The 24,740-nt window shown below is 48.6% G+C and overlaps 2 protein-coding genes across 3 annotated transcripts in view; both read left to right on the top strand.

The window, feature by feature from the left end:
• The window catches only part of DGCR6 (DiGeorge syndrome critical region gene 6), a 341,424-nt gene that overhangs the window by 129,881 nt on the left and 186,803 nt on the right, over positions 1-24,740 (top strand). The gene's annotated exons all lie outside the window — the stretch shown is intronic.
• On the top strand, positions 11,113-23,785 carry PEX26 (peroxisomal biogenesis factor 26). 2 transcript variants are annotated; one of them, XM_050746284.1, is made up of 6 exons: positions 11,116-11,164; positions 11,411-11,721; positions 12,988-13,128; positions 18,002-18,297; positions 19,494-19,640; positions 23,313-23,785. In XM_050746284.1, the coding sequence occupies exons 2-6, from the start codon at positions 11,492-11,494 to the stop codon at positions 23,414-23,416; spliced, it is 918 nt and encodes a 305-aa protein (XP_050602241.1). In that variant the 5' UTR covers positions 11,116-11,164; positions 11,411-11,491; the 3' UTR covers positions 23,417-23,785. The 2 variants fall into 2 exon arrangements, with proteins under 2 accessions (XP_050602242.1, XP_050602241.1); XM_050746285.1 differs by lacking the exon at positions 12,988-13,128 and having other exon boundaries at positions 11,113-11,721.

The raw sequence follows: 24,740 nt of genomic DNA, 5'->3' as shown, positions 1-24,740 counted from the left end.
TTAACCTGAGGCTCAGAGCCTTCTGACTCAAAAATCTTCTGAATGAGGCTGGGTGCAGCCTCATTATTGGGTGCATCATCATTACAGGCTCATACCTGTAATCCCAGCACTTTGGGAAGCCAAGGCAGGCCAAGCTCAGGAGTTTGAGACCAGCCTGGCCAACATGGTGAAACCCTATTTCTACTAAAAATACAAAAATTAGCCGGGTGTGGTGGTGTGTGCCTGTAATCCCAACTACTTGGGAGGCTGAGGCACGAGAATTGCTTGAACCTGGGAGGTGGAGGTTGCAGTGAGCCAAGATGGTGCCACTGCACTCCAGCCTGGGTGACAGAGTGAGACCTTGTCTCAAAAAACAAACGAACAAACATCTTCCTAATCCTCCTTCTCCAGCCTCGCCATCCACTGCTTCCCAAGTGACCACGTCTCTGGACAGATGGATGGACTGAACAGGCCATGGGCTAGCGTAGCTCCACACCCAGCTTCTGAGGGTCTTGTTGACAGCAGCACCTTCTCTCTAGATCAGAATCTGTCCTCCTGTCCATCCCTGCTCAGAAACACCCTCGCACCATTCTCCAGACTCTTTCAGAGTCTGCTCCCCTCATTGGGGACAGTTCAATGGTTTCCACTACAACTAGAAAGAAATCCCGCCTAATCCTTATGAGGCCCTGTGTGCTTTGACCCCAGCCTGGCTCTCCCACCTCCTGCTCCTGCCCTTGTCCACTCCCCTCCCACCACACTGGCCTTCTGCTCGCACGCTCACCACCCTCACACCCCTCTCAAGGCCCTGCACTTGCTGCTGTTACTTCTGCTTGGAGAACTCTTCCCCCAGACATCAGGGGCTGCCAGGAGGTGAAATCTATAAGGGCAGAAGCCTTTTCTTTTGGCATAGTCACCATTGCATTCCAAGTGGCTTAGAACAGTGCCTGCCTGGCACACGGTGGGCGATGGCTAAATAAACACTGAATGAAAGGTGTAGGAACACGCTGCCCTAAGTTGTCTGTCTCTTTCTTCCTTGCTCCATCTTTCCTTTTCCATCCTCAAGGGGAAGCCTCCTGAGGGCAGAGATCTGCTCGGTGTCAGACATCCCCCTCAGCATCCAGCCTAGTGCCTCCAGCAAAGGGGCTTCTGTCAATGTTTGTTGACAGAATGGAGACCGAGCTGGTGGGAATAGTTCTTTCATGCCTTTCCCACCAGGCGGGCTCAGCAGCCTCCCAGGCAGACAAAGAGTAACCCTTATCCTCCCAGGCTGCTGGTCCTTTGGTTCAGCAAGCCTGCCAGCAGCCCCAGCCTCAGGGACATCCGCCCGCTCCTTTTGCAGCAGAGCACATCTTCCCCTGGGTTTCCTTCCCACCATCACTTTCTGAGCTGCTCAGAGTCAGAAAAAGGGTATCTGGCCTCCTGGAACTACAACGCCCCATCATCACACATCTAATCCTAGGAGAAAGCAGACTTCTGCTCAACCGACTGCTGAATTTAAAAAGTGAGATCTTCTAGAAAGATGTATTAAAAGATCATGACTTTGGCTGCTATATTTCAAAGACCAGGCAGGCGTTTAGGTGACAGAGTTAAATATTCCAAACTTACCTCATCCTCCCTCTCTCTTTCTCTCAAGGGTAAACATTCCGTTCCTCTTCCAAAACCCAGTGCTTCTCCATATTTGGGAATCTGGAATGGGCACTAGGGGCACAGCCCTGTCTCCTCTCGGTGTCTGCTGGGAGCTGTAGTCCCCAGTGAATGTCGGCTGCTTTTCTCTGGAGAGCAAGCAGTGTGTCCTTTCTCAGGAGGACATCTGAAAGCAGGAAAACTGTACACAGTGAGATGCGAGGGTCCTATTAGGAGGCTTGCCTTCTATTTTCAGCTCTCCATGAGCTGGTTTTGAGCAAGGCCTCGCTCCTTTCATGGCTCAGTCTCCCAACCTGTAAAATGGGTATAATTATCTCTCTGTTTTCCTTGCTGCCCGATTGTTTGTTGGGTGGGGTAATTAGCCAACACCCATTCACTGCTGTGAGTTCATTCCAGAAAGGAGTGCTTTATAAATAACACTTGTTATCTCTAGAGGGGAAAATATTAATTTTGATCGCCCAGATGCCTCCATAAACCAACACTTTGCCTATTCGTCAAAAGGATGCTGTGTAATTCCTTGTAAGTGCCTTCCACTCGCCCTGGGTTTAAATGGTTTCCCTGCATCTCATTCTATTTTGTATCATCTCTAGTTTCATATCCTCAAGAATAAACAGGCTCCCTCCTTCCTCTCTGAAAAAATAAAAAAAGAATGAGACAGACCAACTCTGCCCCATGCCAAACGCACAAGAAAATGGTGAAGAAGAAACCATCCAGACCAGACCTGAGCTCCGTGAACTTTATCTCCTTCTTCCCAACTAGCGCATGACAGCTCAGTCTCTATGCAAGAGACTGACCTTTGTTCCCACAGAAAAAGGAACACAGATTTCACTGCGGCAGGAAGGATTTTTGAAAGACCTTAGTAAGAACTCCCCTTTCTGGAGACTTGAGAGAAGAGTTTTGACACCCAGCACCTTTTCTTTCAGGAGAGAGTCTGGTACAGTGCCGTGGAAACAGCAGCAGAGGTGAAATCACACTGGTTAGGATCCCAGCTCTGAGACTCAGGCAAACCCGTAACCTCTGTGGCCTTAGTTTCTTCATCTATAAAATTGAGATAATATATGTTAGAGTTTTTTGTAAAGTGCTGCACAAAGATCAGCCGTTATAAGAGGCAGTATGACGCAGTGGTGAATAACAAGGAATTTTAAAGTCAGAAACACCTGGATTAGAATTCCACCTGGATTAGCTGTGGAACTGTGATCAAACTACTCAGCCTCTCTAAGCTGTAGTTCTATTACGTTTAACATGGGGATGATGAGCATTAAATGAAACAATGCATCAACGCATGTAATGGAACTAGCCCAGAGCCTGGCACATACTAATTTCTCAATAAATATCGTTACGACTATTATTATTGTCATTGCAATCATTTTTACATATCTTGTGCTTGACCATCTCACTTCATGATAATCAAATCAAATAACGTGAAAGTGCTTAAGTTGTAAAGTACTACACAAATGTGAAGGATGATGAGAATTAAGCATACAAAGAAGGGAGATGGGCACCCCAGAGTTCTCCTTGCAGCTTCAGGACTATATGGGATCAAGAATGTACATACACTTGCTTTTTAGCTACGGAGAACTGTAAACAGCTAAGTCATTATTAGCAACAGCAGGATTATTTGATTTCTTGTTTTAGGTAGTAATTCCAATATCCAATTGAAGAATAAAAAGGATTCCCCTGATGTGCCATGAGTTAGTCAGGGTGCAGAGTGGCATAACTGTGTGTAGCTACACATGTACACCGTGTGTGCTTGTGGAAGGATGTGCAGCAAAGTGCAAAAAGCTGTTATTGGGAATGGTGGGATTTCAGATGATTCTCATTCTCTTTGTACTTTTGTGTCTTTGAATTATTTTTACTTTAGGTATGTATCATTTAAGCAAAAACAAAAGACAAAAGACAGTGGATACAAAAGACAAAAGACAGTGGATGTCTTTACAACCAGATTCCCGTTTGTAAAACCTTGGATCCATAGGGTCCTTTAATCTCACAGGTTTTCTCAGGTATGGAAAATGGAGTTTCTGAAAACCAGGAGCAGCTGGTGAAAATCATAATGACAAACGCCTGTGACAGGAAGTCAGAGGGGAAGGAGTCCCTGCAACATGGCCCTGGGAAGGGAAGAAGAGACGCCTTTTCATCTCTGTTTATTTCATAGGCTGTAATAACATGGTGGTTTCAATCATAGGCTGTGTACACATGAGTTTCCTTGTTTGCTATGGTAACATGTGATTCCTGTTTTTCCACCTCTGTTTTTCTGATCCCTTAGACTCTGGCTGTCAAGAGAGGAGAACTATGAACTCACCTACTCATTCATGCTGCCCAGGTAATCACCTCTGTCACGAGGGATTAGGGGAAAGGTGTGTGGAGTCTACCTGTAATATATTTCCACTGTCCCGCTACATTTCAAAACCAGACGCACAAAGAACAAACAAGCTTCCCAGCAGGACACAAAATAGAAGGGATGGTGACTGCATGCCTTGCCATTCGGGATCCTCTTCTTCCCAGAGAACTCCCCGCAGGCAGGTCTGTACCTGCTTAGAGGCAGCCTGTCTGTTGAGCAGCCCATCCTCAGTGAGGGAGGATAAGAGTCTAGGGCTGGGGGGATGGGCAGAACCTTTGCTGTTGCCACAAACCACTGAGAGTGTCCCCAGAAAACTGAATGTATCTGGACTTCGCCATCAAAGCCCGTGTTAGGGTGGCACAGGAACAGGGTAGGCTGCCACATCTGGCCTGGCACGCTGTAAAGCTGCACAACTCCAGGGGCACCACCCCCCATACATGATGTGTGATATGATTGGCACCTCCAAGAATTGTGCCCTGTGAATCCCAGGAAGGGTGATTTTTTTTTTCTTTCTTTTTATTTTTTGAAATGGAGTCTTGCTCTGCTGCCCAGGTTGGAGTGCAAGGGCACGATCTCAGCTCACCGCAACCTCCGCCTCCTGGGTTCAAGTGATTCTCCTGCCTCAGCCTCCCGAGTAGCTGGGATTATAGGCACCCACCACCATGCTCAGCTAATTTTTATATTTTTAGTAGAGACAGGGTTTCACCAGGTTGGCCAGGCTGTTCTCGAACTCCTGACCTCAGGTGATCCACCCACCTCAGCCTCCCAAAGTGCTGGGATTACAGGCGTGAGCCACCGCGCCCAGCTGGAAGGGTCATTTTTCCTGAACATAATAACTTGCAGAGAAAGGTCTTTACAAAACCAAGTAGACTGGAGCTTGGCTGAGTAGCCCTTAACTTTTGAAGTGAACTGAAATGTCATTGGTTAAAAAGATCCACGGACACCTGTTTTCCTCACTTCACCAGCTTTTAAGTGTTGCATCTGGTGTCCTTCTTCCTCTGCTCTGGAAACAGATGCTGAGTGGGGCCTCAGTTTCTCCTTGACTGTAGTATAAGGCTCCTTCCAACTCTAAAATTCTGTGGTTCAGAGTGACTGAGTTTATTAGATTATTTGCTAGGAAATAAGGAAAAGAACTCTAGTTGCAAATTGCTCATAGACAAGAAGTCAGGCTGGGCAGATCAGTATCTGGAAACATCTGCCAGTGTCTCTCTTTCTGCAGGCCTGGGCCAGGGCATGGACCTTCTCAGCTTCTGACCTTTTCACATAGTGCTCACCAGCAAGGGTGGCTGAAAGTCAAGGCCATATGACACCGAACAGCACAGAGGAGATGGGGCCCCTCTGTAGCATTACATGCGGTTATTTCACACCAAGCTAGATGGCACCGGGATCCTAGAATGAGTGGGACCCTGTCCCTGCCCAAGGAGGACACTGTACAACAGGGGAATGACACAAATAACTATAAGGAACTATGGAAACTTGGAAGGACCCACAGGTGAGGCATCAAAAAAGCAGAGCACGATTGGGAAAGAGTGATTCGCCTGAATTAGGTAGGATCAGGAAAGACTCTGGGAGGGAAGAGCATCTTTATATCCTTCCACAATAGAGCCAGGGCTGAATTATCCCCAGTGCACACCCATTACTGGTTTCATTCCTCAGGCTTGGAGAGGGAATGAATTGGTCTGTCATCATGAAGGTTTGTTCAGCCTTCTCTGAAGGCATCTTCTGACTCCTGGGGTAGGTAAGAAACGGAGGGGCTCCTGAAGTCACCTTCAAGGCAGATGAAGAAGAGCTGTGGAGGCCCTTTGAAGCATGGCCCCTGGGCATGGGATCTGGTAAGAAACCTCCTTCCCAGCTTTTCCATTGAAACCATGGATTTTATTTTATTTTATTTTATTTATTTATTTATTTTTTGAGACGGAGTCTCGCTCTGTCGCCCAGGCTGGAGTGCAGTGGCGCGATCTCGGCTCACTGCAAGCTCCGCCTCCCGGGTTCACGCCATTCTCCTGCCTCAGCCTCCCGAGTAGCTGGGACTACAGGCGCCCACAACCGCGCCCGGCTAATTTTTTGTATTTTTAGTAGAGACGGAGTTTCACCGTGGTCTCAATCTCCTGACCTTGTGATCCGCCCGCCTCGGCCTCCCAAAGTGCTGGGATTACAGGCGTGAGCCACTGCGCCCGGCGAAACCATGGATTTTAAACTTGGGCAGAGTTTCCAAGCTTTCATTGCCCATCTATCCATAGGGATAATAATAATAATATACCCATATGACCTTGTTCACAGGTTTGCTTTCAAGGTCAAATAAGACGAGCAATAGTACCTTGTAGATCCAGTATTATACTAATTAAGAAGAAAGACTGGAGCCCAGTGGCCCGGATTAAGTCCCCGCACCTCCCCCAGCTCCACTATGCACTTGTTGGGTGACCTTGGGCAAGTTATTTAACCTCCCCATAACTCAGTTTCTTCCTTGACAAAATAAGAGTGAGCCTAGGGCTTCCATCATATAGTTATAAGGATTCAAATGAGTTAAATGTAAAGCACTCAGGCCAGGTGTGGTGGCTCACACCTGTAATCCCAACACGTTGGGAGGCTGAGGCAGGAGGATTCCTTGAGCCCAGGAGTTCAAGACAAGCTGGTCAACATAGTGAGACCCCGTCTCTACAAACAATTAAAGAATTATCCAGGCGTGGTGGCATGTGCCTGTAGTCCCAGCTACTCAGAGGCTGAGTTACGAGGATTGCTTGAGCCCGGGAGGTTGAGGCTGCAGTGAGCTGTGATGACACCAGTGCACTCCAGCCTGAGCAACACAGAGAGACCCTGTCTCAAATAACTAACTAACTAAATAAATAAAGCACTCAGAAAAACACCTACTGCATAGTCAATATCATACTATATAAATTGAGCCATCACTATTATTGTTGTAAAGTGCTATACAGGACGATGATGATGGTCACTTCTTAGACACAGAAGCAGAGTTCTGCTGTGTCTACATGGAGAGGAACACTAGAGGCAGCAACGAGTTCTGCCCTGAACTCCTAGTCCAGGCTTTAAAAAAGAGCCATAAAAATGCCATCCCACTGATGAACGTCTGGAGCAAGCGAGGCGTGCCTTGACTATCCTGGAAAAACATATCTCCACCCCACCTATACTTATCTCCTCGGCTCGCTTCTGGCCAAAGGTCCCCACTTGGTCTGAACCTATTGCATGCAGAGCTTTGCCACAGATGTCTCTGTACGGAGGGGTTCTGGCTGGTTGGGATGTTCGATGGGGCAGCTGTGGATGCTGTTTATTGGCCTGAAATGTGGAACCAGTGTGGAGAAGGCAACACAGGCTAGGTTGACCTCAGATGTATGCTTTTTATTTTTTGAGACAGGGTTTTGCTCTGTCACCCAGGCTCGAAGGCTCTAGTGCAGTGGCGCATCATAGCTTACTGCTGCCTTGAACTCCTGTGCTCAAGCGATCCTCCTGCCTCAGCCTCTCAAGTAGCTGGGACTACAAGGCACGTGCCACCATGACCAGCTAATTAGAAAACATTTTTCAATACAGATGGGGTCTCGCTTTGCTCCCAGGCTGGTCTGAAAGTCCTGGGCTCAAGTGATCCTCCTGTCTCAGCCTCCCAAAGTGCTGGGATTACAGGCTTGAGCCACCACGCCCGGCCCTTTTGTATTTTTAGTATAGATGGTTTTTCACCATGTTGGCCAGGCTGGTCTTGAACTCCTGGCCTCAAGTGATCTGCCCGCCTCAGCCTCCCAAAGTGCTGGGATAACAGGCATGAGCCACCGTGCCCGGCCGAAATTCTTTCTTCTTTCTTGCCTTACATCAGCCTGAACAAGTCCGTGATTGACAAGTGTTCAGTGGACTGTCACATGGTTTCTTCTGCTCTTCACAGCCACCCTATGCAGCAGGTGTTAGTATTAGTGTCCTCAGACGAGACGACTGAGGCACAAAGAAATCTGGTGACTTTCTAGAGGTCACCTGGCTTTGTCACTGAAGGAACCAGGATTTTTATTCTTTAAAAATTTTTATTTATTTTCTTTGAGGCAAGGTCTCACTCTGTCTCCCAGGCTGGAGTGCAGTGGTGTGATCTCAGCTCACTGCAGCCTCAACCTCCTGGGCTCAAGTCATCCTCTCACCTCAGCCTTCTGCACAGTTGAGACTATAGGCATGCGCCACCACGCCTGGCTAATTTTTGTAATTTTTGTAGAGACAGGGTTTCACCATGTTGCCCAGGCTGGTCTTGAACTCCTGAGCTCAAGCAATCCTCCCACCTCGGCCTCCCAAAGTGCTGGGATTACAGGCATGAACCACTGTGCCCCACCTGAAGGAACCAGGAATCTAACTGTGCCTGTCATCTCCAGTCCAGTGTGCTTTCTGTTACAAGAACAACAATTCATCCCCTGCGGCAGCAGGCTGAACAAATCTGCTTCCTCAGATGAAGGAGCCACACTGAGCCCTCTGCCGAATGGAAGGAACAACCCCAAATTCCAGAGCCTAGGGAGGGCTAGGGAAGGGGTCGCAACGAGGATACCGGCATCTCAGGTGCTCTGCTTGTTTTCCCAAAACGAAGCAATTCAAACAATACATTTTTTTTTTTTTTTTGAGATGGAGTCTTGCTCTGTCGCCCAGGCTGGAGCGCAGTGGCCGGATCTCCGCTCACTGCAAGCTCCGCCTCCTGAGTTCATGCCATTCTCCTGCTTCAGCTTCCTGAGTAGTTGGGACTACAGGCGCCCGCCACCACGCCCGGCTAATTTTTTTGTATTTTTAGTAGAGATGGGGTTTCACCATGTTAGCCAATATGGTCTCGATCTCCTGACCTCGTGATCCGCCCGCCTTGGCCTCCCAAAGTGCTGGGATTACAGGCGTGAGCAACAATACAAATATTAATATGGGCCTGGCCTTAAACATCTGAAAGGGCTGTCCTTAGTTCCACTGTTTTTTATCTCAAGGATGAGGAAATGAGAGAAGAGGTGATTTCAAAGGCTGTCCCATGAGCCCCAACTTAGAGAAGGTTGGCTAAGTAAAGACAATACCCATTCACGTTCCCCCAGGGGGAATGAATTCGCTTCTGTTTAGCATTTCTGTGTCTTTGCTTGAGAAATTCTAGGTACTTGTAGACACAGAGGAGATGATGTATCCCAATGGATGTGTGTTGAGGAATCCATTTGTGGGCATAATAGTGCTAAACAGTGGTTACATACGGACAGATACGAAGCCCGGGAATAGTTGAAAATTGGGTGAATCAGAAGTGGAATACAATCATATTTTTACATGGTTTCTAGCTCTCCTCTCTCCTGCCTTAAATATCTTGACCTCATTCTGGCTGTCTCACTACGAAATAGGCAAATTTACTTTTAGCAAGGCTGCTTCTTTTAAGACTGTGTGTCCATCTCCTGGACAAATTTGGAATAGCAAGAAATTTGTTAGGAATTAAGGAAAGGGACTTTCCCAGGCAGCAGCCACTTAGGGCTGGCCGATTCTGAGCATGTTCCGTCTTCCCAGGCCTGGCTCACAGTTTTCAGTGCTTAACGCGCATGGCGCTTTGTGCGCAATTTCACTTAATTCTTCCCTCAGCCATCGGAAGCTAAGGACAAACTGTTATCCCAATTGTACAGGTGAGGAAATCGGAGCTCATTTAAATAAATTGCCGAGGTCACACAACTAGTAAGTGACAAAATCTCAGTCAAACCGAGGCTCTTTTGGCTCAAAGGCGTGTATTGAGCCCTACTCTGCTCTGCAGGGACAGAACTAAGTATGTTTTCTATTCAGGGCATGCACAGTCATTCCATGAGTGAGTTACACAATGTAAGATAAGGACATTGTGAAAAACAAAACTATACCATACATAATGCACTTTATAATAAAGTACTGGGAACAGAGTATGTGGTAAATTGTAACTATAATAATAATTTTAAACAGATCCACTAATCACACATTATTATATTCTGTTTCACTCGGGCTTTGCCTTGCTTCCCACTTTTGTACTAGGTCCTCTTGGCTTTAGTTTCTCCCCAGTTCTCTACCCTTTGAACTCTCTCCAAAGCTTCCCTAGAATTTTTGCTCTCCTAGAAATTAGACAGGCACCTGCTCACATCATACATCCCCTACCCTTGTCACCAGACATACACACATCCATCTTCTGGGCTTTCTGTTCTCTTGCGGAAAAGTCTGCAGGGGAAGCTGAGGCAGAACCAAGTCCACCAGATTCCGAGGAAAGATAAGTATGGACTCTGTAACCAGATAAAAGTGAAGCCACAACTTCACTTATTCCACAAATACTTTTTGACTACCTATAGATGGCACGCACTGTTCAAGGCGCTGAGGTTCCCACAGTGACAAAAGAGACAAAAACGTCTGCCTTTGTGAGTTTGTATCATAGTGGAAGGAAACAGACAAAAAAAGTAAGTAAAATATAGACACTGGTATGTAGATGGTGATAAACGATAACGAGAAATATAAAATAAGGACAGATTGGAAGTGACAACAGTGGGGAGGTAGAATTGGTATCTGCATTTAACGTTTTCTAACAACAAATCCAGGGTGGGGTACAAAGCAGTGAGAAAATGAGGCCCTTATGCTCAGCGCCCCCAACCCTGCGTCGGTGGGGTCACTATTCACTTTGGAACACTGCCCTTGGGACCAACATATTCTCAGTGATCCTTGTGAAGGTTTCCACCCTAAGTCCCTCATCCTCACCAGGCAATATTTATTCTCCCAAAGCAAACTATGGAGGCAACGCGGAGAAAGTGTGAATTAATTCAAGACTAAGGTTGCCAAAATGTGTGATCAGCTCTGCCTCAGCCTTGACATTACATTACAGATTCCCTGATCGCCGCCGTCGCAGAAGCTCTGAATTGGAAGCGTGCATGTATTTGCAAATCCATTGCTGGCATTTCTTCCGTTAGCCTCCGCTGGAACCGGTTAGTGAAGATCCCTCCATTTCACAAGACGGCTTCAGTTTTGTTTCGTTTTGACTTCCCCACTCCGAAGCTGTAGCGCACTTTGTTTTCTCACGGAACAGGGGCGGCTTCCGGGGCGCGGCGTGCTGGGGGTTGTAGTCCACAATCTCCCGCCTGTTCCCGTTATAGAAGCCGATGGGCCGGGAGCTGCGGAACTACAACTCCTAGAGTACCCCGCGCCGCTGGGACGCCGTGCGGCTGCGGGGCGGGGCGAGCGCAAAGATGTCCGCGCCCGCTGCTGGGAGGCGAGGTGAGAGTGTTTGACCGTAACCAGGCGCCCGGAGCTGAGGCAGTTCCTGCACGTGTCGCGGGGCCGGAGACGCTAGGGCCAGGTATTCCAAGGATGCAAGAATCCTGCAAATTCGACATGTAAACTGCTTCCTCAGCCTCCAGGCGAGCCCTGCCTTTGCCTCAGGCCCCTTCCTTTTCCTTCTCGGGGAATCGACCTCGGGAAGGGGTGTGGGCAAAAAGATGAGGACTCTCCCTTTTCGCCCAGGCCAACTCGGGATATCCCGGAGCCTCTGGGGAGGCGGTCACTCCGACGTCTGAGGACCTGGGCCTTGGGCCCGGACTCGTTATGAAGAGCGACTGCTCGACCTCTGCAGCCCCCTTCAGGGGGCTTGGGGGACCTCTGCGCAGCAGCGAGCCGGTGCGCGCGGCCCCGGCCCGGTCGCCGGCCGTGGACCTTCTGGAGGAGGCGGCCGACCTTCTGGTGGTGCACCTGGACTTCCGGGCGGCGCTGGAGACCTGCGAGCGGGCCTGGCAGAGTCTGGCCAACCACGCCCTGCCAGAGGAACCCGCGGGCACGTACGTGCTGGGCTCGGAAATGAACCGATTTCCGGGTGCTCTTATGGTGGGGCCCAAGGTCTCAGGAGTCTGTCATTCCCAGATTGCCCACAAGGAGCTTTACACCTCGCTTTCATCAGTGGTTTGTCTCCGACAGGGTGGTTGCTCATCGTGTGCCAATTCTACAGAGGAGGGAAGTCGTATAACAAGAGCTTAGTGGCGAACCCACGGCCAATTATTTGCTCCTTGTTCCAGGGTAGAATGGCATGATGCGAAGGCTGAATGTGTATTAAGTGCTAAGTTCTGTCAGTAAGCAGGTGGTAAAAGTCCTCTCCCAGGTACCTCCGCCCCGCCCCGCCCCGCCCAAGGTTGTTTATTCCTGACCTTGCGGATGATGGGGAATGGGGGTCATGGCAGGAGCAGTGTTCTGGTCCAATTGGAAGAATGGATTAAATAATTAATTCAGGGCCGGGCGCGCGAGGGCTTACGCCTGTAATCCCAGCACTTTGGGAGGCCGAGGCAGGAGGACTGCTTGAACCCAGGAGTTCGAGACCAGCCTGGGTAACATAATGAGCCCTCTTCTCTAGCACAAAGAAGAAAAAGAAAAGAATCCGGAGAAAAAAACCTTGGGCTTGCATTGCTCTTTCTAGTGCCACCAGCCTTGTCTGGCAGGTGAGAGCGTCATTTCTTTGCATTGTAAAGTTGGGTTAGGCCACTCCAGGGAGGTGTTAGGTAGAATAGCGAAAGCTGACCGCAGAGAAGGATGATCTGGAGAGCCCTGGCTGTGTTTTAGGGTACTGGGTGGAAGCTCATTTCAGTGAATGCAGAAGGCTTTGCTTCTCGGTGTCTGGAGGAACCTTACTAGGTGGTGCCTTTTAGCCAGCTGTGGAGTTGCTATACCTCCATTCAGCCAGAAACCTTGCTGCAAGCCCATTTGTTCACTGAGCAAACTTAGTTCCAGCTCTTTTTTGTCCCACACACCGGTGATGCGTGTTATTTCCCCCTCAGGATTACCCTTCCTCTTCATTTAAATCTGATTTCACTTGGATACAAAGAAGAACGTTGAGCAATAGCTGACTTGCCTCTTAAGAGGTTTACAGGAACTTTTAGTTCCTGGGGGAAAGGGCAGCCCATGAGACCAATTGTGAAGCCCATCTAAGTACTAACAGGGATGAGAGAGATGATGGCTGCTGAGTTGGGAGCTGGAGAGGAACAGTCCCAAGGTGGAGGTGGGCATGGAAATGGAGGGGAACCACTTCTAACTGAAATTGGTTTTTCTGCTGACAGCTCCTTGGAGGTGAAGTGCTCCCTGTGTGTTGTGGGGATCCAGGCCCTGGCAGAAATGGATCGGTGGCAAGAAGTCCTCTCCTGGGTCCTTCAGTATTACCAGGTCCCTGAAAAGCTACCCCCCAAAGTCCTGGAGCTGTGGTGAGTCGTCTTTGCTGACTCATCAGATCGTTTCAGAAACAAGAGGATTTGCATCTCCTCTCCGCAATCTGGGCCTAATACCTACTCTTTTCCCCTTTCCTACTATTGCCCTCCACATCTAATTCTTTCCCTTCACTTCTTCTTTTTTCCCTAGAGTTCCATACATAGCAATAAAGGATAAGGGAGGAGGAATTTAGGAATAGAATAGATATAAAGAAGGGAGGGGACAGGGAATAGGAGTGACATGGGATGACAGAGTGGACCGAGCTGAAAGAGCAGCTTGCTACATCCTGGGAATTTCTAATTCTTAAAAAAAAAAGTTTTTTTGTTTTGTTTTGTTTTTTGTTTTTTTGAGATGGAGTCTCCCTGTGTTACCCAAGCTGGAGTGCAGTGGTGTGATCTCAGCTCACTGCAAGCTCAGCTTCCTGGGTTCACGCCATTTTCCTGCCTCAGCCTCCCAAGTAGCTGGGACTACAGGTACCTGCCACCATGCCCGGCTAATTTTTTTGTATTTTTAGTAGAGATGGGGTTTCACCGTGTTAGCCAGGACGTTCTCGATCTCCTCGGCCTCCCAAAGTGCTGGGATTACAGGTGTGAGCCACCATACCTGGCCAAAAAAAGCAAAGTTTTAAAAATTGACACTTGTAATTGTACATATTTTTGGGGTAAGTTTGACATTTCAATATATGCTGTGTATATGTTGTATAATGATCAAATCAGGGTAATTGGGATATCCATCACCTCATGCATTTATCATTTGTTTGTGATCAGAACATTCAAAAGCCTCTTTTCCAGCTATTTTGTAATATGCAATACCTTACTGTTAACTATAACCACCCTACTATGCAATAGAACACCACATCTTATTCCTCCTATCCCATCGTAACTTTGAACCCATTGACAAACCTCTTTGTCTCCCTTTTCTTCCTTTCTCAGTCTCTGGTAACCACTGTTCTACTCTCTGCTTCTATAATATCAACTTTTTTTTTTTTAAAGATTCACATGAGTGAAATCGTGTAGTATTTATCTTTCTCTGCCCGGCTTATTTCACTTAACCTGATGTCCCCCAGGTCCACCTGTGTTGTCATGAATGAAAAGATTTCATTCTTTTTCATGGCTGTATAGTATTCCATTACACACACACACACACACACACACACACACACACACACACACACACACACACTCTCTCTTTATCCATTCATCTATTGTTGGACACTTAGACTGATTCCATATCTTGGCCATTGTGAACAGTGCTGCATTAAACATGGGAGATAATGGATTGCTAGATCATGTGGTAGTTCTATTTTTGTTTTGTTCACCTGGCCATTCTTTTTTTTTTTTTTTTGAGACGGAGTCTCGCTCTGTCGCCCAGGCTGGAGTGCAGTGGCCGGATCTCAGCTCACTGCAAGCTCCGCCTCCCGGGTACACGCCATCTCCTGCCTCAGCCTCCCGAGTAGCTGGGACTACAGGCGCCCGCCACCTCGCCTGGCTAGTTTTTTGTATTTTTTAGTAGAGACGGGGTTTCACCGTGTTAACCAGGATGGTCTCGATCTCCTGACCTCGTGATCCACCCGTCTCGGCCTCCCAAAGTGCTGGGATTACAGGCTTGAGCCACCGCGCCCGGCCACCTGGCCATTCTTGAGTTTATTTTGATGACACTTGGTGAGAGTTCCCTGTACCTAGAAGAAGGTGTTGGGACTCTTGGTATTGAATGTGGCTTGTGCTGAAGACACAGGACCTGGTAGGGCAGCAAGAACTTGATCTCGGAATTGTGGAACTGCTTGACTGTCGGCTGGGGGCACTTGCTGGCTGCAATCTCCTCCACTTTCATGATCCGGATGGTGTAGGCCCTGGTCATGGTGCCAGGTGCCCATCTTGGTAGCACTGGGTGGTCAGGTCCCACTATTCTGCATTCATATTGTGGATGCTGCAGTAAGCGTCATAGTGTAGCCAAATGCCAAAGTTCTTCACTTGCAGGGGGATTTTTGGAACACCTGCCCAGTAGACACTTGCCCCTGAAGACTTCATCTTCTTTTTTTGTTTTGAGACGGAGTCTTGCACTGTTGCCCGGGCTGCGGCTCACTGCAACCTCTGCCTCCTGGGTTCAAGCAATTCTCCTGCCTTAGCCTCCCTAGTAGCTGGGATTACAGGTGCTCGCCACCATGCCTGGCTAATTTTTTGCATTTTTAGTAGAGACGGGGTTTCACTATGTTGGTCAGGCTGGTCTCGAACTCCCTACCTCATGATCCACCCACCTTGGCCTCCCAAAGTGCTGGGACTACAGGCGTGAGCCACCACGCCCGGCCAAGACTTGATCTTCTTTAGTTGAGATACAAAGTACCAGAAGCGGGACTTGGCAACAACTTGCTTAGGTGCAGAGATTTGCTGGCAGTAGAAGGGCAGCATTTGGGGGTGGGCAGGCGGCAGATACTCTTGCAGTGTGCCCAAGGCCTTCATGGCATTCTCTCAGCACTTGCCACCACTTGCAAAAGGAAGTGCCGTCTTTCCTATTTTGAATTTTTTAAAGGAACCTGCATTCTGGTTTCCATAATGGCTATACCAATTTACAGTCCTATTAGCAGTGTGTAAGTGCTCCCTTTCTCCACATCCGCACCCTCACCAACACTGATTTCCTTTTTTTTTTTTTTTTTTTTTTTTTGAGACGGAGTCTCGCTCTGTCACCCAGGCTGGAGTGCAGTGGCCGGATCTCAGCTCACTGCAAGCTCCGCCTCCCGGGTTTACGCCATTCTCCGGCCTCAGCCTCCCGAGTAGCTGGGACTACAGGCGCCCGCCACCTCGCCCGGCTAGTTTTTTGTATTTCTTAATAGAGACGGGGTTTCACCGTGTTATCCAGGATGGTCTCGATCTCCTGACCTCGTGATCCGCCCGTCTCGGCCTCCCAAAGTGCTGGGATTACAGGCTTGAGCCACCGCGCCCGGCCAACACTGATTTTCTTTTGCCTTTTTAATAAGAGCTGTTCTACCTGGAGCGAGGTGGTGTCTCAGTGTGGTTTTGATTGGCATTTCCCTGGTGATTAGTGGTGTTGAACATTTTTTCAGATACCTGTTGGCCGTGGTACATCTTCTTCTGAGAAATGAGAAATGTCTATTGAGGTCTTTTTCCCTTTTGAATCAGGTTTTTTTTTTTTTTTCCTGCTGTTAAGTTCCTGATATATTCTGGATATTAACTCTTTGTCAGATGGATAGTTTGCAAATATTTTCTCCCATTCTGTAGGTTGTTTCTTCACTCTTAATTGCTTCCTTTGCTATGCAGAAGTTTTTAGTTTGATGTAATTTCATTTGTCCATTTTTGCTTTTCTTACCAGTGCTTTTAAGGTCTTACTTTAAAAAACCCTTGCTCAGCCCAGGGTTGTGAGGCATTTCTCCTTTGCTTTCTTCTAGCAGTTTCATAGTTTCGGATTTTACACTTCAGTCTTGAATCCATTTTGAGTTAATTTTTGTGTGTGGGGAAAGGTAGGGGTCTGGTCTCCTGCATAAGGATATCTGATTTTCCCAGCACCATTTATTGAAGAGACTGTCTACCCTGTGTGTGTTCTTGGCACCTTTGTTGCAAATCAGTTGGCTGTAGGTGCATGAATTTATTTCTGGGCTCTCTGTTCTGTTCTATTTTGTCTGTTTTTATGCCATACCATGAGAGCAGAACCATTCTGTTGTGGTTACTATTATAGCTTTGTGTAGTATAGTTTGAAGTCAGGTAATATGATACCTCCAGCTTTGTTCTTTTTGCCCACAACTGCTTTAGCCATTTGGGGTCTTTTGTGGTTCCATATGAATTTCGGGATTTTTGTTTCTTTCTCTTTTTTTTTTTTTTTTTTTGTGAGACAGAGTCTTGCTGTGTCGCTCAGGCTGGACTGCAGTGGCGTGATCTCAGTTCACTGCAAGCTCTGCCTCCCAGGTTCACACCTTTCTCCTGCCTCAGCCTCCCAAGTAGCTGGGACTACAGGTGCCCGTCACCATGCCTGGCTAATTTTTTTGTATTTTTAGTAGAGACGGGGTTTCACCGTGTTAGCCACAGTGGTCTCAATCTCCTGACCCCATGATCCGCCTGCCTCGGCCTCCCAAAGTGCTGGGATTACAGGTGTGAGCCACCTGGCCAGGATTGTTTTTTCTATTTCTGTGAAGAATGCCATTGGTGTTTTGATAGAGATTGCATTAAATCTGTATATGGCTTTGGGTATTTTAATAATATTCTTCCAATTTGTGAATGGACACAGGATATCGTTCCATTTTTTTGTGTCCCCTTCAACTTCTTTCATCAGGTTTTATAGTCTTCAGTGTAGAGATCTTTTACCACCTTGGTTTAATTTATTCCTAGGTATTTTTTTTTTGGTAGCTATTGTAAATGGAATTGTTTTCTTGGTCTCTTTTCCAGTGGTATATAAACGCTATTTTTTTGTACATTGATTTTTGTATCCCACAACTTTACTGAATCCGTTTATTAGTTCTCTCTTTTGGTGGAGTCTTTAGGGTTTTCCGTATATAAGATCTTATTAGCTGCAGACAGGGATAATTTTACTTCCTCCTTTCCGATTTGGATACCTTTTATTTCTTTCTGTTGCGTGATTGCTCTGGCTGTGACCTCCAGTACTCTGTTGAATAAAAAACGGTCAAAGTAGCCATCTTTGTCTTGCTCCTGATCTTAGAGGCAAGGCTTTCCGCTTCCCATTGAGTATGCTGTTAGTGATGGGTGTGTCCTGGCAAATTCCCATTAGCATCCACATTTCATCGGAAAGGGCTGGAGGGCACAGTGAGGAGGGGTTGGATAGGAGAAGCATAGTGGTCATGAGAAATGAACCAGTCATTGAGCACTGACTCTAATTTTGTTGGGATCGGGTTTTTGGGGACTGCAGCATTCTTTTATACAGCAAAATGCAAGAGCCTAGAGCTGTGCTGGATGTGGTGGGTGCCTGGCTCCAAGACCCAGCCAACCAAGACCTTCCAGAATATGGAGCCTTGGCAGAATTTCACGTGCAGCGGGTGCTGCTGCCTCTGGGCTGCTTGTCGGAGGCTGAGGAGCTAGTGGTGGGCTCTGCAGCTTTCGGTGAGGAGCGGCGACTGGATGTACTTCAGGCCATTCACACAGCGAGGCAGCAGCAGCAACAGGAACACCCAGGCTCTGAGGAGGCCCAGAAGCCAAACGAGGAAGGTAGGACATTATCCCTTTGTGGCCTCTGTAAAGTGGACTTGTGGCCTTGCACTGTACCTCAGGGTCCATCATGAAACTCCTGGGAGCTTAGGAGCAGTTCTTTGTATAAATAATTCTTGAATCACAGAATAGGAGGCCTGTTGAGTTGCTTAACAAAGTGAAGCCCAGACCCTCTGAAGTTGGCAGTGGAAGGAGAATCTCCACATGGGAAGGTGTTGCTGGGTCTTGGGACCTTGACTTGTCTTTTGAAAGTCATCTTTCCGCTGGAGTCCTCTGACAAGGTCTCTTGCTTCCACCATGGTCTGGGTGGGATGTCCTTCTTCCTTTAAATGCTGGCCCCAATACAGACGCAGCTGAGATCTGCTGGGATAGCCAGAGGAATATAAGAAACTAATTTGCAGACCCTTTCCCTGGTCCCTGAATCTTTTCTGCCCTTCTCCTTGAGTAATGATCTAGTCTAGCTGTGAATACTTCCATGGACAGAAAGTCACCATCTCTTTCTTTTTGAGACGGAGTCTCGCTCTGTCGCCCAGGCTGGAGTGCAGTAGCGCGATCTCGGCTCACTGTGCTCACTGCAACCTCCGCCTCCCAGTTCAAGTGCTTCTCCTGCCTCAGCTTCCCGAGTAGCTGGGACTACAGGTGCCTGCCACCGCGCCTGGCTAATTTTTTGTATTTTTAGTAGACTGGGTTTCACTGTGTTAGCCAGGATGGTCTCGATCTCCTGACCTTATGATCTGACCTCGTGACCCACCCGCCTTGGCTTCCCAAAAGTGCTGGGATTACTGGCGTGAGCCACCATGCCGGCCTTTTTTTTTGAGACAAGTTTCACTCTTGTTGCCCAAGTTGGAGTGCAATGGCACGATCTTACTGCTTACTGCAGCCTCCACCTCCCAGGTTCAAGTGATTCTTGTGCCTCAGCCTCTCAAGTAGCTGGGACTACAGACGCACGTGGCCATGCCCGGCTAATTTTTTGAATTTTTAGTAGAAACGGGGTTTCACCATGTTAGCTAGGCTGGTCTTGAACTCCTGACCTCTGCTGATCCGCCCGCCTCGGTCTCGCCTCCCAGAGTGCTGGGATTACAGGCGTGAGCCACCGCGCCCAGCCTGCTCAGCTCTTAGAAGCAAGCGCAGAGGTTGGGGTCAGGGAAGCTGATTCCCGTGACTCCCCTGAAGCTGTGCTCTGTCTCCCTGGCCAGGCTCTGTCTCCCACAAGTTCCTGTCACTACCGATGTTGGTTCGCCAGCTTTGGGACTCTGCGGTGAGCCACTTCTTTTCTCTGCCCTTCAAAAAGAGCCTTCTGGCTGCCTTGATCCTCTGTCTCCTGGTGGTGAGGTTTGATCCAGGTAAGTGGTGGAGACTCTTCCCCCCTCCTTCCTGGGAAGGGGTTGTTGTCAGGGCTGGGCCTGTGGGAGTGGGTGTTTGTCAGTACTCCTGTCAGAGTCCTACTGGGAATGGGGGCCTCTCCTATGACATTTCCCCCTGAGTCTGTTCCACAAGGAGGAATTGCTAGACTGGGGCACAAGTCAGCCCCACCCAGAAGGAGAGGCCAGTCCTGGAGTCTGTGAGAGCAGCCGGGAGAAAGTCCACTTGGCTCTGCTGACTCCTGAACATGGACTGAGTCATAGGCCTCCACTTTTTCTAGGGCTGACCTCTGACCGGAACCTCAGAATTTAAAAAAACTTCCCTTCGGCCAGGCGCGGTGGCTCACGCCTGTAATCCCAGCTCTTTGGGAGGCCGAGGCAGGCAGATCACAAGTTCAGGAGATAGAGACCAGTGTGGCCAACATTATAAAATCCCGTCTCTACTAAAGGTACAAAAAAAATTAGCCAGGCGTAGTGGCACGTGCCTGTAGTCCCAGCTACTTGGGAGGTTGAGGCAGGAGAGTAGCTTGAACCCAGGAGGCAGAGATTGCAGTGAGCCAAGATTCCGCTGCTGCACTCCAGCCTGGGTGACAGAGCAAGACTCTGTCTCAAAAAAAAAAATAAATAAACTTCCCCTCATCAGAATGTCTACAAAAGTGTTAATTCAAGTATTAATGTCTAATGAAGTGTTAATTCAAAACAAGTTGTAAATGAAAAACTCATACCTTTTAGAAAATGTGGAAAATAGGCTGGACATGGTGGCTCATGCCTATAATCCCAGCACTTTGGGAGGCCGAGGCGGGTGGATCACCTGAGGTCAGGAGTTCGAGACCAGCCTGGCCAACATGGTGAAACCCCCTCTCTACTAAAAATACAAAAATTAGCTGGGTGTGGTGGTGTGTGCCTGTAATCCCAGCAACTAGGGAGGCTGAGGCAGGGAGCATTGCTTGAACCTGGGAGGCGGAGGTTGCAGTGAGCTGAGATTGCGCCGTTGCCCTCCAGCCTAGGTGACAGGGCGAAACTGTCTCAAAAAAGAAAAAACAATGTGGAAAATAGAGAAAAGTATAAAGAAAGGCACAGAAATCTGCTACTCTGCTATGCTTTCAGTCTGTTTCTGTGGATATAGAGATTGTAGGCAGTTACATGTCATACATATGCTTTCAAGCATGGCCTTAAATGGCTAAATATTCCAGTTCCCAGGAATGCCCCTAAGTAATTTAACAACCCATGTTTTTTTTTTTTTTTTTTTTTTTTTTTTTTTTTTGAGACAGAGTCTCGCTATGTCGCCCAGGGTGGAGTGCAGTGGCCGGATCTCAGCTCACTGCAAGCTCCGCCTCCCGGGTTCACGCCATTCTCCTGCCTCAGCCTCCCGAGTAGCCGGGACTACAGGCGCCCACCACCTCGCCCGGCTAGTTTTTTGTATTTTTTAGTAGAGACGGGGTTTCACCGTGTTAGCCAGGATGGTCTCGAACTCCTGACCTCGTGATCCGCCCATCTCGGCCTCCCAAAGTGCTGGGATTACAGGCTTGAGCCACCGCGCCCGGCCTAACAACCCATGTTTTTGAACATTTGGGTGGTTGTTTTGTTTTCTGCCTGGCTGTGAAGAAGGAATGAGCTCCCTAAGTGATATTTGGGAACAACCCTGGTGATTTCCTGAGGATTGACCCCTCAGGTGCATGAGGCCAAACTTAGGCACTCGCTCTTTTAGGTTTTTTTGTGTTACTCAATGTGAGTTATGTTCTAATCTCTACTCTTCTCTTTTTTTTTTTTTTTTTTTTTTTGAGGCGGAGTCTTGCTCTGTCGCCCAGGCTGGAGTGCAGTGGCCGGATCTCAGCTCACTGCAAGCTCCGCCTCCTGGGTTTACGCCATTCTCCTGCCTCAGCCTCCCAAGTAGCTGGAACTACAGGCACCTGCCACCACTCCCAGCTAGTTTTATGTATTTTTTAGTAGTGACGGGGTTTCACCATGTTAGCCAGGATGGTCTCGATCTCCTGACCTCGTGATCCGCCCGTCTCGGCCTCCCAAAGTGCTGGGATTACAGGCTTGAGCCACCGAGCCCGGCATCTACTCTTCTCATGAATTTAGACTTAGAATATGATTAAGTTTCAAAATTTAAGAGGAAATCAGAAACCCTTCAAATGGTTCGTCTGTTTTGAGAACTGCCATTTATTAACTTAGTCTTTAGATTCTCCCTGTTTCCCCATTTCTCTTTCTCTTATTCAGTGAGCTTTTTTTTAAAAAAAATATTTATTTATTAATTTTAATTTTAATTTAATTAAATTAATTAATTAATTTTTTTGAGACAGGGTCTTTCTCTGTTGCCCAGGCTGGAGTGCACCAGCGTGATCTTGGCTCATTGCAACCTCTGCTTCCTAGGCTCAAGCAATCTTCTCTCCTCTGCCTCCCAAGTAACTGGGACTACAGACGCCTGCCGCCACGCCCTGCTAATTTTTTTTGTTTTTTTTTTTTTAGAGACAGAGTCTTGCTTTGTTGCCCAGGCTGCAGTGCAATGGCGTGATCTCGGCTTACTGCAAGCTCCGCCTCCTGGCTTCATGCCATTCTCCTGCCTCAGCCTCCCGAGTAGCTGGGACTACAGGCGCCCGCCACCATGCCCGGCTAATTTTTTGTACTTTTAGTACAAACGGGGTTTCACCGTGTTAGCCAGGATGGTCTCAAACTCCTGACCTCGTGATCCGCCCGCCTCAGCCTCCCAAAGTGCTGGGATTGCAGGCATGAGCCACCACGCCCGGCCTAATTTTTTATTTTTATTTCTGAGACAGAGTCTTGTTCTGTTGCCCAGGCTAGAATGTTGCCCAGGTTGCAGTGGTGCACTGCAACCTCCACCTCCTGGGTTCAAGCGATTCTCCTGCCTCAGTCTCCCAAGTAGCTGGGATTACAGGCACATACCGCCATGCCTGGCTACATTTTGTATTTTTAGTTGAGACGGAGTTTCGCCATGTTTGCCAGACTGGTCTCCAACTTTTGGCCTTAAGTGATCCTCCCACCTCAGCCTCCCACAGTTCTGGGATTATAGGCATGAGCCACCATGCCCAGCCAGTGAGGTTTCCTTCACATAGCTCAGAGGTGTCTTTCTAACCTGTCTGCTGAACGCTGAGCAGAGATCCCCCGTGGATGGCTCTGTTTGCTTTACAAAGAAGTCACGAGTTAGCTCTCGGAATGCTTAGTATCATCAGCGTTCATCCCTGGCCACCTCCTGACTGATACAGATTTAGAAATTCTTTGTGATTCTTTAGGGTTCCTGTAAGCCCTTTAGTCTCGTAAACCCTGGTCTCCTAGTGGGGATGGCATGAGGACATTTGAGCCTGCTCTTTCCAAGGCTGCTTCAGAAGGGCCTGGCCCAGTGGCCCTGACCCTCAGCAGCAGGCCCGACTCATTGGAGCGATGATGCTGAGGGGAGGAGAAACTGCACCTGCAGGCTGAGGCGGGAGGATCACTTGAGCCCAGGAGATTCAGACTGCAGTGAGCCGAACACGGACTGTACTGTACTCCAGCCTAGGCAGCAGAGCGAGGCCCTGCCTCTAAAAAAACAAAACAACTACGTGTAATGGGTGGTGGGGTCTCCCAGGCTGGGAGATGGCAGAGTGACAGGCGAGAGGGGCGGGACGTTCACAGTAGTTTCCCTCTGCCCTGCAGCTTCCCCTTCCTCCCTGCCCTTCCTCTACAAGCTGGCCCAGCTCTTCCGCTGGATCCGGAAGGCTGCATCTTCTCGCCTCTACCAGCTCCGCATCCATGACTGAGGGTCCCTGTGCACCACAGCCTCTCTGCTCCTCACGTCTGCGGCAACAGAAGCAGAGCGACAGAGCGACACATCCACAGGCGCCCCTGGGGAAATGGGATCAGCCTAATCTCGCAGAGTGCACTGTGTCTTGCTGCCTGGGTGCTCTCTCCTTTGCACCCCACTTTGGCTGGTCGTGGTAGATGATGTGGAAACAAAGCGGGACCAGCAGACACAGCACCTCCAGAACAGTGCCCCTTGAAAAGGAGGGGTTTGGGGACAGGGACTGTGTCCATGAAACTTTCCATCTTCTCAGCAAAGGCAAGGGGTTGGTTCTTCAGGTCAGGATGTTAACGGAGCTGGAAGTTCAGAAAAAGCCTGGTGGAGTGACCCTCGGCCTTTCACTTCTTGAGAAACATACTTCTTTGCTGGGCATGGTGACTCATGCCTGTAATCCCAGCAGTTTGGGAGGGTGAGGCGGGTGGATCACTTGAGGCCAGGAGTTCAAAACCGGCCTGGCCAACATGGTGAAACCCTGCCTCTACTAAAAATACAAAAATTAGCCAGGTGTGGTGCATGCCTTTAGTCCCAGCTACTCAGGAGGCTGAGGCACGAGAATCACTTGAGCCAGGGAGGCAAAGGTTGCAGTGAGCCGAGATTGTGCTACCGCACTCTCTCAAAACAAACAAACATGCCGCACAGGACAGTACCTTAATTAGCTAGAGTGCGATCTGAGAGGGCCTCTTCTTGCCTGCGCTGTGCTCCCCAGAGCTGATCTAATTCTGTATCGAGATGCTGCTCCCATGGTCTTGCCACGCGCTTGAAGCTCTGGGAGCCTTCTTACCGTTCAGACTGGGGCGTGGTTTTCAGAACCACCCGGTTGACTACTGAAAACCAAGTGAGCCTTACAGCTCTTATCGCTGGGTAAAGTGATCTTGCCTGGTGCCTCTTGGTCTTCAGCTCAATTTTCCAGGTTGTCCTGGCCAAGCCTTGCTGTGTTACGCTCAGTGCCTCTTTCCACTCTTTCCCCGCCAGCCCCTCCCTCCCGCCCTGCAAATTGTCCATTGGCTCTTTCACCAGGTTCTGCTTGTATCCTTGCCTCCTTGGTACACACCATTGCAGGTTCTTCCCTTTCTGTGTCCCATTGTCCTAGTTATGTTCTGTTGTTTGTGTAATGCCCAAATTTTTCTGCTCGTGTGGCCTTGAAAAGTAGGCCAGCCTCAGAGACTGCTGAGCTGAAAATGGAACTGAGTAATCAGGTGAGCTGGAAGGGATGTGGGGGCGGGGCAGAGGAGAGACATGGGTTTTGAAGGCAGTGAACAATAAAACCTTAGGGAGGTGGCACC

This window comes from Macaca thibetana, chromosome 10 (genome assembly GCF_024542745.1).
Source record: "Macaca thibetana thibetana isolate TM-01 chromosome 10, ASM2454274v1, whole genome shotgun sequence".
Lineage (NCBI taxonomy): Eukaryota > Metazoa > Chordata > Mammalia > Primates > Cercopithecidae > Macaca > Macaca thibetana.
The sequence above is the reverse complement of the archived record's forward strand: the minus strand, read 5'-3'. Positions and strand labels throughout refer to the sequence as shown.

Bases quoted from the DNA above. Each gene is read 5' to 3' on its own strand.
- PEX26 (XM_050746284.1), top strand. From the start codon at position 11,492: ATGAAGAGCGACTGCTCGACCTCTGCAGCCCCCTTCAGGGGGCTTGGG. The intron at 11,722-12,987 runs GTACGTGCTGGG...TTCTGCTGACAG, and splicing joins CCAGAGGAACCCGCGGGCAC to CTCCTTGGAGGTGAAGTGCT. The intron at 18,298-19,493 runs GTAGGACATTAT...CTCCCTGGCCAG, and splicing joins CCAGAAGCCAAACGAGGAAG to GCTCTGTCTCCCACAAGTTC.